General features: G+C 32.6%; 1 protein-coding gene across 1 annotated transcript in view; it reads right to left on the minus strand.

Moving 5' to 3' along the window:
- The window catches only part of LOC149943535 (uncharacterized), a 40,337-nt gene extending 30,397 nt beyond the window's left edge, over window positions 1-9,940 (minus strand). Inside the window, exons 1-2 of the mRNA XM_090175348.1 lie at window positions 9,685-9,940; window positions 7,098-7,549 (exon numbers count right to left, since the gene is read on the minus strand). Of these exons, the coding sequence (XP_090031474.1) occupies window positions 7,098-7,320 (223 nt within the window). The 5' untranslated portion in view covers window positions 7,321-7,549; window positions 9,685-9,940. The remainder of the gene's footprint in view (window positions 1-7,097; window positions 7,550-9,684) is intronic.
- Window positions 9,941-13,177: the final 3,237 nt, after the last annotated feature.

Here is a 13,177-nt window from a genome sequence, read left to right on the forward strand (position 1 = left end):
TTTTTAATTTTATTTTATTTAATATTTTACTTTAATTTTTAATTTAATTTTATTTTTTATTAGGTTTTTATTTAAAACTTTAATCTAATTTTTTTAATGTTTTTATTTAAAACTTCAATATATTTTCTAATAATCGTAAAAACTACGGTTATATTCCAAATGAAAGAATACTATGTAGACTTTTATGTAAAAACATAATCCTAAAAATCAGCAGTGTGATTGATTAAGTGCTGGTTGTCAACATCATCCCAACCATAAACCCCTTCAATTTAAAAAAAAACACGAAGCCATCCTTTAATCTATAATAAAATAATAAATATCTCGGGGGAAAAAAATCCTAAACTATAAAGGTGGGCCAAAAAAAATGAAATCTACCCGTCCATTATTAATCAAAGTAGAACGTGTGTCTTTGGATTTGAAACCGCACACTTCGAACTGAACATCCCCCGCCTTCGAGGGAGCTACGAAGCTTCCAGCGCCGCGCGGTACACAAAGCCGAAGGAAGAGAGACGAGAGATCTAAAGAAAGGAGCTGAGGATCACGGGTAATATGATTAGAAACCGCGAAACGTTGGCTTCGGAGCGCCCCCTTTGATCCGGAAGGAAAGGCAAAACTCAATTAATTTGAGGAGAGGGCGCAATATTTCCTTTTTGCCGCCATTTCAAAGAGCGCGGCGTCCCCACCCAAATCGGCTTACCTTTCAATCTTGGGGAGCCCGGCGAATGGGCGGGCGCGAAGGAAAAAGGGGCGTGGCTCCCGAGCCCAGCTTTTAAAGCGAAACTCCGGCAAACTCCGAAGTCGCTGGCCGCTGTAGGAATTATAAAGCGGGCGCGCGGCGGGGGGCGCGTTGAGAGCCGCTCTCGACGGCTGAGAGGCGCTTATTACGATAGTTTCAACGCGCCAGAAAGAGCCCTTTCCCTCTTTAACAAGTCCTTCTAATTAATTACCACTTTTCCGTAACTCAAAACGCATTAGTATGCCAACGCCGAGATGGGAAAGAGAGGCAGCCAAATTTGCGAAAAATTGAAGAGGGGTTCTCGCAAACCAAACTTTTGAACTCAAATTATAGCAGTCGTTATCGCTAGGTTGACCGCGCTGTGGTTAGGAGATATTCTGAATTCTTAATAATTGGAAAATACATTTATCATTTGAAAGAGCAGTACGATACATTTTGCTAAGACAGTAAACGTCTATTACCTAATTGTAGTGGTTCCCAAGAAGAATTTTTAAAGTTTCGCAAACTTCACTCGGTCTAAGATATTCAGATCTTAGGCCTAAAAGTGTGGCTTGTCTGATCTCACCAAATTGACAGATATATTTGAAACGTGCTAATTAATTTACTTAATATTTTTCAAAGGGTCGTAGATTCCCATAGAACTTTAAATTTTAAACTCGAGTATCGCAAATGATTTAAAATTTGCATTCGCTGGTATATGGGATTGTGGAGTGGTTGACACTTTTGCCTCGCAGAGAAGTTAGACGGGTAATAACTCCTTCTTCGTTGAGTTTGTAAAGAGGTTTTCACTCGAGTTCCATAAAAATTTGTTAATATTAAAAGTAATAGTTAGTATAGCGTGGTATGCAGGGCATGATAACCCGGCCAGTTGAATATAAAAGGTATTAAAAGTCGCCAGGTGACCTGGATCTAAGGTGGTGCCTTTATTTACTATTATATAGTTATGTCCCAAATCTCATTAAAATCTGCTCACTAGGATGACTAAAATTTAGTCGATAGCTACGCCGCAAAATTTTCGTTTTGAAAACGAAAACATTTGAGAGAGTCGGCCGTTTTCGGTCTATCGAAATCTGGCAGCCTTACCTGCCTTCCAGCCTGTATCTCCATACCGAAAATGGCCGATGATTACACCGCCGAAAATATTTTACTAAACTAATCGGCGGCGTTTTTGACCGTTATTTTGAATTATCGACTAAGACTTTTGAGTAGGTAATTTAACTTATAAATATTATTTTTATTTCTGCTTTTCCGCTTTCAGCAGTTTATTCTATATAACAATTAATCGTTTTAACTACTTATAACGTAAATATTTTTAGCATCGCAACGCATTGGGTTATTTGAGGGAACTGATAAAATCCTTAATCACGTGAACCGTACAAAAAAGAAGGTAGTATCATTATAACAAAAAATAAGCGATAGTTCCTGACTTAATCCGGATATTGGTCTCACGCCTGGGTTTGTTTGATTTGCGCCGCTAGCGCCACAAATCGTCTCACTCACCCTCGTCTCGATATCTGACACACAATCAGGCGAGAGAGAGACTCGCTAGCCACAGTGCTAAATCCGATATTTCCCAATTTAATAGGCTTATGGTTGGAAGCTCTATTTCTGACTGGTGCCCTTTTCCCGCAATTCCTTTTTATCATTTTGATACCGCATGACCATCATTCTTACAGCGTGACCTTAAGCCGATTTGCCCGCGCCACCACAAGCTGGAAACTAACGAAATAGAAAATGTCTTTTATAAAATAAGCCTTCTTTAAGCTTACAGAAATCATGAATTATAATTTATTATTTTCGAGGTTATTAACATCGATAAACTAATGTTAATTAATAAAATTTTCAGACTTGGCTTGATTTTGGGTATTTGATGAAAAATTTAGTTGATTTAAATATTTAAGAATAATAATTATTAAAAAGAAACATTAATTAATTTATTTTTTATTTACTTATTAATTTATTTATTTGGACTATATATCACGACCAAGATCACAAACCAAATCAAAAATATGTGTATTCAGATTATTTATTAAAGAAAAAAGGATAAAGCTATATAGTTTATTTACATAAAAAGAAAAAAAATAATTAATAAAATATAAATAAACTATATTACAGTTCACTTTTATTAATTATAAATATGGTTTCAACTAAATAATCCAGTTGCTACGAAATTAATAAATTAATTAAAATGAAGCTTTTGATTGATATTTTTAAAAAATTTAATAATTAATTATAAAGCCATTAATTATAAAGCCATTAATTATAAAGCCATTAATTATAAATATTTTTATACATACTTCTGTGAAAATTCTCAGAAAAAAAAATGTACTAGAATTACCTACATAGTTATTTAGAGAAAAAATGTACTAGAATTACCTATATAGTTATTTAGAGAAAAAATGTACTAGAATTACCTACATAGTTATTTAGAGAAAAAATGTACTAGAATTACCTACATAGTTATTTAGAGAAAAAATGTACTAGAATTACCTACATAGTTATTTAGAGAAAAAATGTACTAGAATTACCTACATAGTTATTTAGAGAAAAAATGTACTAGAAAAAATGTACTAGAATTACCTACATAGTTATTTAGAGAAAAAATGTACTAGAAAAAATGTACTAGAATTACCTACATAGTTATTTAGAGAAAAAATGTACTAGAAAAAATGTACTAGAATTACCTACATAGTTATTTAGAGAAAAAATGTACTAGAAAAAATGTACTAGAATTACCTACATAGTTATTTAGAGAAAAAAAGATAAACTGTTGATTTCAATTCATTTTCAATTCCATATTGAAATTTGACCATTTGAGCTAACGCTTTGATTACTAAGCGCATAATTGTTTTATATTTAATATATATTAATATATTAATTGCTTTGAATTAATAATAATAATAATTAAAAAAAGCCTTGAGAAATCAAATGTTGATAATGAAGCTTTTTCTCGGAAATTCAATCTGCTTAAGTTGGAAATCCGAGAACAATAAATCTTGTAGCGTAGCATGCGCGTCGGAATAAAAAGTAATAATTGGCGGCGACTGCGAGGCGCCCGTCACTAATCCCGCTTGTAAAAAAGTAGAGTTTATCTTAGCCAGGAGCTATTAAACACCATTAAAAAGCACTTGCCGTCTGAGACTAATCCTGGCGGGGATTCGTCTATCGTTTCATTTTTCTCGCGCCGGTAGAACAAGTTTGATTTACTACCTTGATAAAACGCGCGTCCAATGCCTTCGACTATTAGATAGTGAAATAAACTACACCGCGTCGGCTAATCTTCGTCGTACACTTTGTTGGATTAATATTTTCTCACGTGAGAACGATCCAGCTTGTGACAAGATTGGGTAAAGAAAACACTTTAAATCTAATTTGTTCAAATGTAGGTCGCGTTTTGCCATCTTGGGTTATAAACGTTGTCGTACATCAAAGAGGCCGTGTTTATTGCTAACTGGCATGAGGTCCTTCCAGTTTGAGGTCCTAACGTCACCTTTTGTTTGTGCGGCAATATAATTAAATGTTAAACCGTTCGATTTACAGTTTAAAATTAATAATACAAATGCTTTAGTTGTCTCTAATGTGAGTTGAGGTTAGCTGGTGACTGCAGGGGCGAAGCCAAAGGAGGGCAAGGGGGGGGAGGGGACCTACCCCCGCCAACTGTTTTCCATAGCTGTCAAACTAGGCATTTCAATCTTAAAGATGACAAAATTATAATTTATTTTAGCGTTGTAAGTCGGAAAATTTTCCACGGAAAATGACCGAGTCCTTTTTTCCGGAACATTTTCCGTATTTTTCCGAAAAAAATAAAAAAGGTTTTAATTCCATGATTAGTCTAATATATTGTTTGAAAATTTAAATAAAGCGGCATTTTCGCCTCATTTTTTTAATCCAAAAGTAAAACTAAGCCTCTAGACTGGTTTAAACCGATTAACAATGTAACACTATTAATGATTTGTAGTATGGTTACTGATATTAGACATTTTATTTCGATAAAAAGTTAAAAACATTAAAAACCCTTAAAAATAAATTTATGTTTCATTTTTTTATTTTTCCAGAAACTTTTGATTTTTAGTGAAATTATTAAATCAAAGCCATTTACTATGAATTTAATTAGACAGTTGATAGTTGGCAATTTTTAGGCTTCGAGTTGGCAAAAATTGATCTTCTCCCTCCCCCCTTCCCCCAAACCTAAGTGCTTCGCTACGCCCCTGGGTGATAGGGAAGGTCATTGGGAAGGCGAAGTTAAAACAAAGGTTCATCACTGGGTCATATTTACCACACAATACAAATATCTGACCTTCGAAATGCCGATAATAATAACTCTAAAATAGGCTATCTACAGCGAAAGAAATTGCCTAATATCACGAAATGTAAAAAACAAAAATTAAAAAATTGTGTATTACGGTAAAATTAGTTATCCCTAACTCAATAACTTAATTTACATTGAAACAATAGCTCGAAACCAGTTTTCATATCGTTTTTCTCTCAAAACTGGCTGATTATTATTATTATTATTATTATTATTATTATAATAAATCACCCATCTTAAACCTATATTTCATTTTCAAATCTATTTAGTAGTTGGATTCTGTTAACAGAAATTATATTTTAACTTTAAAAAAATCATCCATGAACGTAATACACTTTAAATTAAATATATACTATGAAATTTAAAAATTTATTCCATTGGATAATTAATTAATTAATTCTCAATTAATTGACTAAAAATATAAATCATACGTTATGGGATTCCAATTTGTAAACATTAAAACTAGCATAACAATTTAAATTATAAGGATTTCCTTAATTAATGGCTTTAAAAAATGCTCCATGACCCAGGCCTAAGGTGGTGTTTTGGTTGTTAGCCTAGCAGATTATTATTATTATTATAAATCTAATAAATTACGAACATTGTTAGTACTGTCCCGAATGCCATAATTATACTCCCACAAAGTTAGAATTCTACAGATCCTTATATTAATATACTCCCACAAAGTCCAGATTGTACAGATCCTTATATTAATATACTCCCACCAAGTCCAGATTGTACAGATCCTTATATTAAAATACTCCCACCATGTCCAGATTGTATACAGATCCTAATATTAATATACTCCCACCAAGTCCAGATTGTACAGATATTTATATAAACATACTCCCGTAAAGTACTGATTTTATATCCCTTTATATTATCCAGATTGTACAAATCCATATAAATAAATATACTCCCTCAAAGTCTAGATTGTACAGATCCATATAATAATATACTCCTACAAAGTTCACATTGTACAGAAAATTATATAAATATACTAACATAAAGTCCAGAATGTACCGAACTTTTATATAAATATACTAACATAAAATCCAAATTATTCAGATCCTTATATAAATCTACACCCACAAAGTTCTATACACCTTATATTAATATACCCCCACAATATCCAGACTGTTCATATTCTTATATAAATCTATACTCTTACAAAATCCAGACTGTTCAGATTCTTATATAAATCTACTCTTACAAAATTCAGACTGTTCAAATCCTTATATAAATCTACTCTTACAAAATTCAGACTGTTCAAATCCTTATATAAATCTACTCTTACAAAATCCAGACAGTTCAGATCCTTATATAAATCTAATCTTTAAAATCCAGACCGTTCAGATCCTTATATAAATCTAATCTTACAAAATCCAGACTGTTCAAATCCTTATATAAATCTACTCTTACAAAATCCAGACCGTTCAGATCCTTATATAAATCTAATCTTTAAAATCCAGACCGTTCAGATCCTTATATAAATCTAATCTTACAAAATCCAGACTGTTCAGATCCTTATATAAATCTACTCTTACAAAATCCAGACTGTTCAGATCCTTATATAATACTACTCTTACAAAATCCAGACTGTTCAAATCCTTTTATAAATCTACTCTTACAAAATCCTGACTGTTCATATCCTTATATAAATCTACTCTTACAAAATCCAGACCGTTCAGATCCTTATATAAATCTAATCTTTAAAATCCAGACCGTTCAGATCCTTATATAAATCTAATCTTTAAAATCCAGACCGTTCAGATCCTTATATAAATCTAATCTTTAAAATCCAGACCGTTCCAATCCTTTTATAAATCTACTCTTACAAAATCCAGACTGTTCAGATCCTTATATAAATCTACTCTTACAAAATCCAGACTGTTCAGATCCTTATATAAATCTACTCTTACAAAATCCAGACTGTTCAGATCCTTATATAATACTACTCTTACAAAAGTCAAATTTAATAGGTCAAATTCGAACTAAGGCATATAGTAACCCGTTAAGGCTTCGTAGCAGAGATAAAAAGGAGAAACTCACCGAGATCTCGGGACCTCTTCGGCGTGACAGCCCGGAAAGCGCTCCCCATACTCTCGCCGATGATGTGAGCCCGATCCTGGGAAGCAGCTCTGCTCGGCGTCGGGTTTCCCGCTCTCGTCTGAGGATCGAAGCGACTGGAAGAGACGCGGCTTCTGGAGCCGCCGCCGCTGCTCAGCCTGATGCCGCCGGTACCCGAGCTTCCGCACGAATCGTCGTCAGTCATCGCCCAAATCTATCGCTCGATTCGCCCGTCCATGCTTCTATCTCGCTCCAACGCTCTCCCAGTGTTCCTATCTCTTCCTTTCTACCAAATGTAACTATGTTTCTCGTACAAGGGTTTATCAATTTCGTTGATTTTGCAGTGCCAATATAAATTATTCTTTTTGTGATCTCTGAACGATTTATTAAATCATTTTTAAGTTGTGTTGATTTCCTTAAGTTGTTTTCAGTATCTGAAATAGATATTTGTTGTTGAAATAAATGATATAGTTTAAAGATAAAATATAATATTTGTGTGAAATTGTTTTTCTTTAATGTTAATTGTAATACAATTCCTTTATATTAATTGTAATAAAATTCCTTTATATTAATTTTAATACAATTACTTTATATTTATTATAATAAAATTCCTTTACATTAATTGTAATAAAATTCCTTTATATTAATTGTAATAAAATTCCTTAATATTAATTGTAATAAAATTCCTATATATCAATTGTAATAAAATTCCTTCATATTAATTAATTAATTTTAGTTCCTTCAAATTAATTTTAATTTTAGTACCTTTATATTCATTTCAATTTGAATTCAATTTCTCTATGTTAATTTGAATTTGAATTTTAGTTCCTTTACATTCAATTCAATTTTAATTCAATTCATCTGTTAATTTGAATTTTAATTCAATTCCTCTATATTAGATTTATTTCAATTCCTCTATGTTAATTTTAACTAAATTCCTCTGTTAATTTTAACTAAATTCCTCTATGTTAATTTTAACTAAATTCCTCTGTTAATTTTAACTAAATTCCTCTATGTTAATTTTAACTAAATTCCTCTATGTTAATTTTAACTAAATTCCTCTATGTTAATTTTAACTTAATTCCTTTATATGGTTTTTAAGCAATAACTATTTGAATTAATCAAAACATGACAAAATTATCACCGTAAATTTTTTTAATTATTCAAATTTGTATGTGAAAAATGGGCAGTAAGAAAACTACCCAATAATTAATTAATTTTAGTCATTACAATTAAATATCTGGTTATCAATTTAGGTTACTCATAAATCTAAGGATTAGAACTACTATAACTAAAAATAGGCTATGGATAGTTAAATATATGACCCAAGTAATTAACCCATATTAAGAACCATTGTTCAAAGTAGGTCAATTTACATAGGATTACTATTCCTTCACGGTATATATGTAAATTAATAAGCTACTTAAATAACCGAAATAAAAGTGATGCAAGGGGCAGGGGGAAAACACCCCCTGTATGGCTATGAAAGTGACCCTGGCATGTTACCCTGTAGCATTATTTTCGCATGTCACTACTAAGTGGACATATCTTGAAAAATCTCAACCTAAAAAATAAAAAAATGATTGATCTATGGTGATAAGAAAAAACGATTAATTCAAAGAAAAACTTAATTGTGGCGTTTTTTACAATACATTTTTCTTAAACATTGAATAAAAAAAATTCTGAATAGTACGAAGAATTTAGAATAGTATGATGAATTTAGAATAGGTTGAGAAATTCAAAATAGTACAAGGAATTTATAATAGTATGAGGAATTTAGAATAGTACAAGGAATTTAGAATAGTATGAGGAATTTAGAATAGTATGAGGAATTTAGAATAGTATGAGGAATTTAGAATAGTATGATGAATTCAGAATAGTACAAGGAATTTAGAATAGTATGAGGAATTTAGAATAGTATGAGGAATTTAGAATAGTATGAGGAATTTAGAATAGTATGATGAATTCAGAATAGTACAAGGAATTTAGAATAGTATGAGGAATTTAGAATAGTATGATGAATTCAGAATAGTACAAGGAATTTAGAATAGTATGAGGAATTTAGAATAGAATGATGAATTCCGAATAGTACAAGGAATTTAGAATAGTATGAGGAATTTAGAATAGTATGATGAATTCAGAATAGTATTTATTTATAGAATTGTATTTATAATACTACTGAGGAATAAGAATGGTACTAGAGATTTAGAATAGTATTAGAGATTTAGAAAAGAACTAAAGCTTTAGAATAGTACTAAAGCTTTATAATAGTACTAAAGATTTAGTATAGTACTAAATTTTCTTAATAGTGCTAAAGATTTAAAATAGTACTAAAGCTTTAGTATAATACGAAATATTTAGAATAGTGCTAAAGATTTAAAATAGTATTAGAGATTTAGAATAGCATTCAAGCTTTAGAATAGCATTCAAGCTTTAGAATAGCATACAAGCTTTAGAATAGCTGAAATGTTTAGAATAATACGAAAAACATTAATATCATAGTTCAATAAAGAACGCCAACTGAAATGCATTTTATGACAGGACCAAATATTGACAAACATGCTCTTACCGGTTACAAAACGAGACGACAACGGTTTTCCTTTGATCTGATACGATAATATTGGCGCGGTCCGACTTGATAATGATTGGGAGGATCGTGAAAATGATACAGGCGGCTATAGTACGATGATAACGGAGCGCGCGAATACCTTCCTCGGATGATTTCCAAAGTTCCTCTCCGCGTTTATTTCAGCCTGACGTCGCTCTATCTCATCACTCGGTTGAATCTAGTATAACTCTCGGGTTCGTGGCTGGAGCCGCGCGGGATTGCGCCGAACGGGGGTGTCCGAAGGAAGAGGAAAACGGAAGACAGAGACGACGAATCAGAGCGCAGAGATGTATTAGAATCAAAAGGGGGCGCTCGAGATCGTCGCCCGCCCCCCTGTTTGCCCCTTTAAAGACGGAGGGCTTCCTTCCATAGTAATATTGTGGCGAGTAATTATGTTAATGATTTGAATTAAGTACCCTATCTGACGCCTCGGATTCCCCTCTATCCATATTCCACCCCCGCAGATTTTTATACGTGCCACGGAAAAAGAGTTGCTCCCTTTCGCCGCCAGAGGGAGCTCACTCTCTTTCTCTTCCAAGTTTGGTTTGGAGGAGTGAACCAGGATAGACGAACTGATCCTGAGGACGTGGCGATTGTGAAATGGAGAAAGAGACGGCATGGACTCTCGCTTGTGTTAGTGTTCTTTATAGGGGAGATGCGCGGTTCAAATAAATCCCGCTACGACAACAGAATGCTAGCGACACCTATAAACGCTCGTGGAAACTATTACCCTCGCTTTGTGTCAATTTCATAAGGGCTTTATCTAAATTACGAAGAACTTTCGATATGTTAAATTAAATATATATTATTTAATTTTGAATTTTAGTTTTTTATTTAAAACATTGTTTTTTAAATTATTTGTTAAAGAAAGTTTAAATTGTATAGGGCATTTTATGTTTTATTTATACTCATTTGCAGGTTAAGAAAGGCAAAATATCTAATACACTTCGCGGAAAGATCCTAGCTTGAATTTCCGGTAAATCGTTGGCGGAAATTTCGAAATTAGAACATTGGCGTAAATTAGGACTCCGCAATGCAGGAGGGCCACAGGGCTTCAGGGGGCCCCTAAATTCCTATCAGATAACATGCTAGATATCGACTAAAACCCAGAAATTCGTTAGTCTAATCTACGCCACTCTATTGGCCTGTTTCCGGTTTAATTTCAAAGTATTCCCGCGCGAGTTATATAATTTACCGTTTGTTGAGTTATATTTCAAAGTGATAATTAATTAAATAACATATATTATATTTAAAAACAGTTGTATTAATTTATTTTTAGTACTTCAAGTGAGACATTCCAAAAAAATTCCGTTTAACGATTCCAGGGTAAGTATAGAACGGGTAATGCCGAGATTACCACGGTGACGTACATAAACGTGCGATTTGATGATTGCTTAGGAGCATAATACTCAAAATACGGTATAATAAAGCTTAAAATTGACCATTTTTAAATTTACGCGATATACATTTCTAAAATGGATTAATATAACACGCGTAGGAACCTTTAGGAATTTAACAGAAAATGAGTCACATTCGAAATTCCAGCCGCCGATTTACCGGAAATTCGTGCTAGTATCTTTACGCCAAATGTACTAGATATTTTGCCTTTATTACCCTGGAACTGAGTATAAATCTTTGTTTTCCAAAGTTATTTGTTAATAATGGTTACATTTTATTTCGGTTTTAAGGTTTTATTTTTAACATTGTTGCCTAAAATTATTGTTTACAATTAAAGGTTTTAATATTTAAGGTTAAAAGTACTTAGCTCAGTTAACGAATTTATTTTTCCCTCTAACCACTTTAACGAATAAGAACTAATGGAAATAATTATTAATATTCAGCAAAAAATATCGGCTTTCGGATACGTATTCAAATAAAACTATTATAACAATTCCCTTTTGAATTTCAATTTTATGACTGCTTTATCGAAAAACTAATAAAGGAAAAACAATCTTTTGATGTTCAATTTTTCCGAATAAAATTATTATTTATTCAAAGTAAAAAAAAACATAATTTGATAAATCTTCGTAGTATGGTAAATTGAACAAATAAGTTATCATTAAAGTGAGTAAACAAAGCGGGACTATTTTCGTATAATCTTTGAAATAATCTTGGTATTCAAAGTCATAAACTTATTCCCAAACAAAGTAACATGATATTAAAAAAAATCGGCAGGGTCTATGTAAATCTTTAGCTTAATATTATTCCAATGCATTAATATAGCGGCTAAAAATCAATTAAGCCGCTGACCGCGCGTAGAAAAGGCTTATTCGTTACACGAGAATTTCGCTTGGTCAAATAACGAAAGTTAATGTTTACAAAGGAAATAGAAGGGGGTATAGTTACTCTCAGAAAGACTTTGACTTTCATTTGGCATATACGAAAAGCAATTAAATTTATTTCGTTTAGCCCTCTACTAAAAGGCCGCTTTCCGTGGTTTCGCTTATTGGTCTTTATTAACGGCAGATAGCGAAAATAATGATTATTTGCTCTATTAACGAGCTTTGAGTATGGACCCGCATACTAACGCTCTTTGAAAGGCATTCAGGAAGTTCAGTAAATAATGACCAGCCTTATACGCCTACGGATAGTATCGGAGGAAACAGGGGTAAAAAGAGTCCGGCGTACGCGTTAAGTCTTTCGTACACGCTTCAAATCTGTATCAACAAACTTTTCGCGAGACTCGACTCGTCTTCGGACATAGCTTTTGTAGTTTGCTCTCAATACAAACAAACATATAACGGCAGTCTTTTATCTTGACCAAGGCTTAGGCTCGAAGGTTAGGTACGAAGCGTGGATAAAAAAATCTAAACCACAGTTACTGACGAATAAATCGTTTATTGGAATAAATTTTGGGGCAAAATAGAAATATATAATAGAAGTTAGAAGCGTATAGAGCACGATTTGGTTTTCAAAGGGCCGGACACACGCGACGATAATTATAATATTCGAGATAATGATGTTATTGTTTGACTTAATTTTCTGGTCTGTCCAAATAGAAAAATTATTAACGGCAGATATAGAAAATGATAATGTCTGCTAGTTGGATAAAATTTAGTTTTCAATATGAGGTTTTAAAGTCGAAATAGATATAGGAAAAAAATAATTTTGTCCGTGAAAAAAATACACGGATAAAAATTAAATACGAATAATTAATAATGGAGATCCGAGAAAAACTTTAGCCGCTTGTGCATGGCGTCACTGTGCTGGAGGTCCTCTAAGCAGGACGGAGCCTGATTATTGGGAGTCTTGACAACAAGTAGTTTTTCCATTAGTAGTCTTGACACCACAAGTGTTTATTCCGTTGCTTGTCCTGAAAACATGTATTTACTCCGTTGTAAGTCATGTCAACATGTATTTATTCCGTTGCTTGTCATGACAACATGTATTTATTCCGTTGCTTGTGATGACAACATGTATTTATTCCGTTGCTTGTCATGACAACATGTATTTA

The sequence above is a fragment of the Leiobunum rupestre genome, chromosome 5, assembly GCF_980474605.1.
Source record: "Leiobunum rupestre chromosome 5, qqLeiRupe1.1.hap1, whole genome shotgun sequence".
NCBI classification, from domain to species: domain Eukaryota; kingdom Metazoa; phylum Arthropoda; class Arachnida; order Opiliones; family Sclerosomatidae; genus Leiobunum; species Leiobunum rupestre.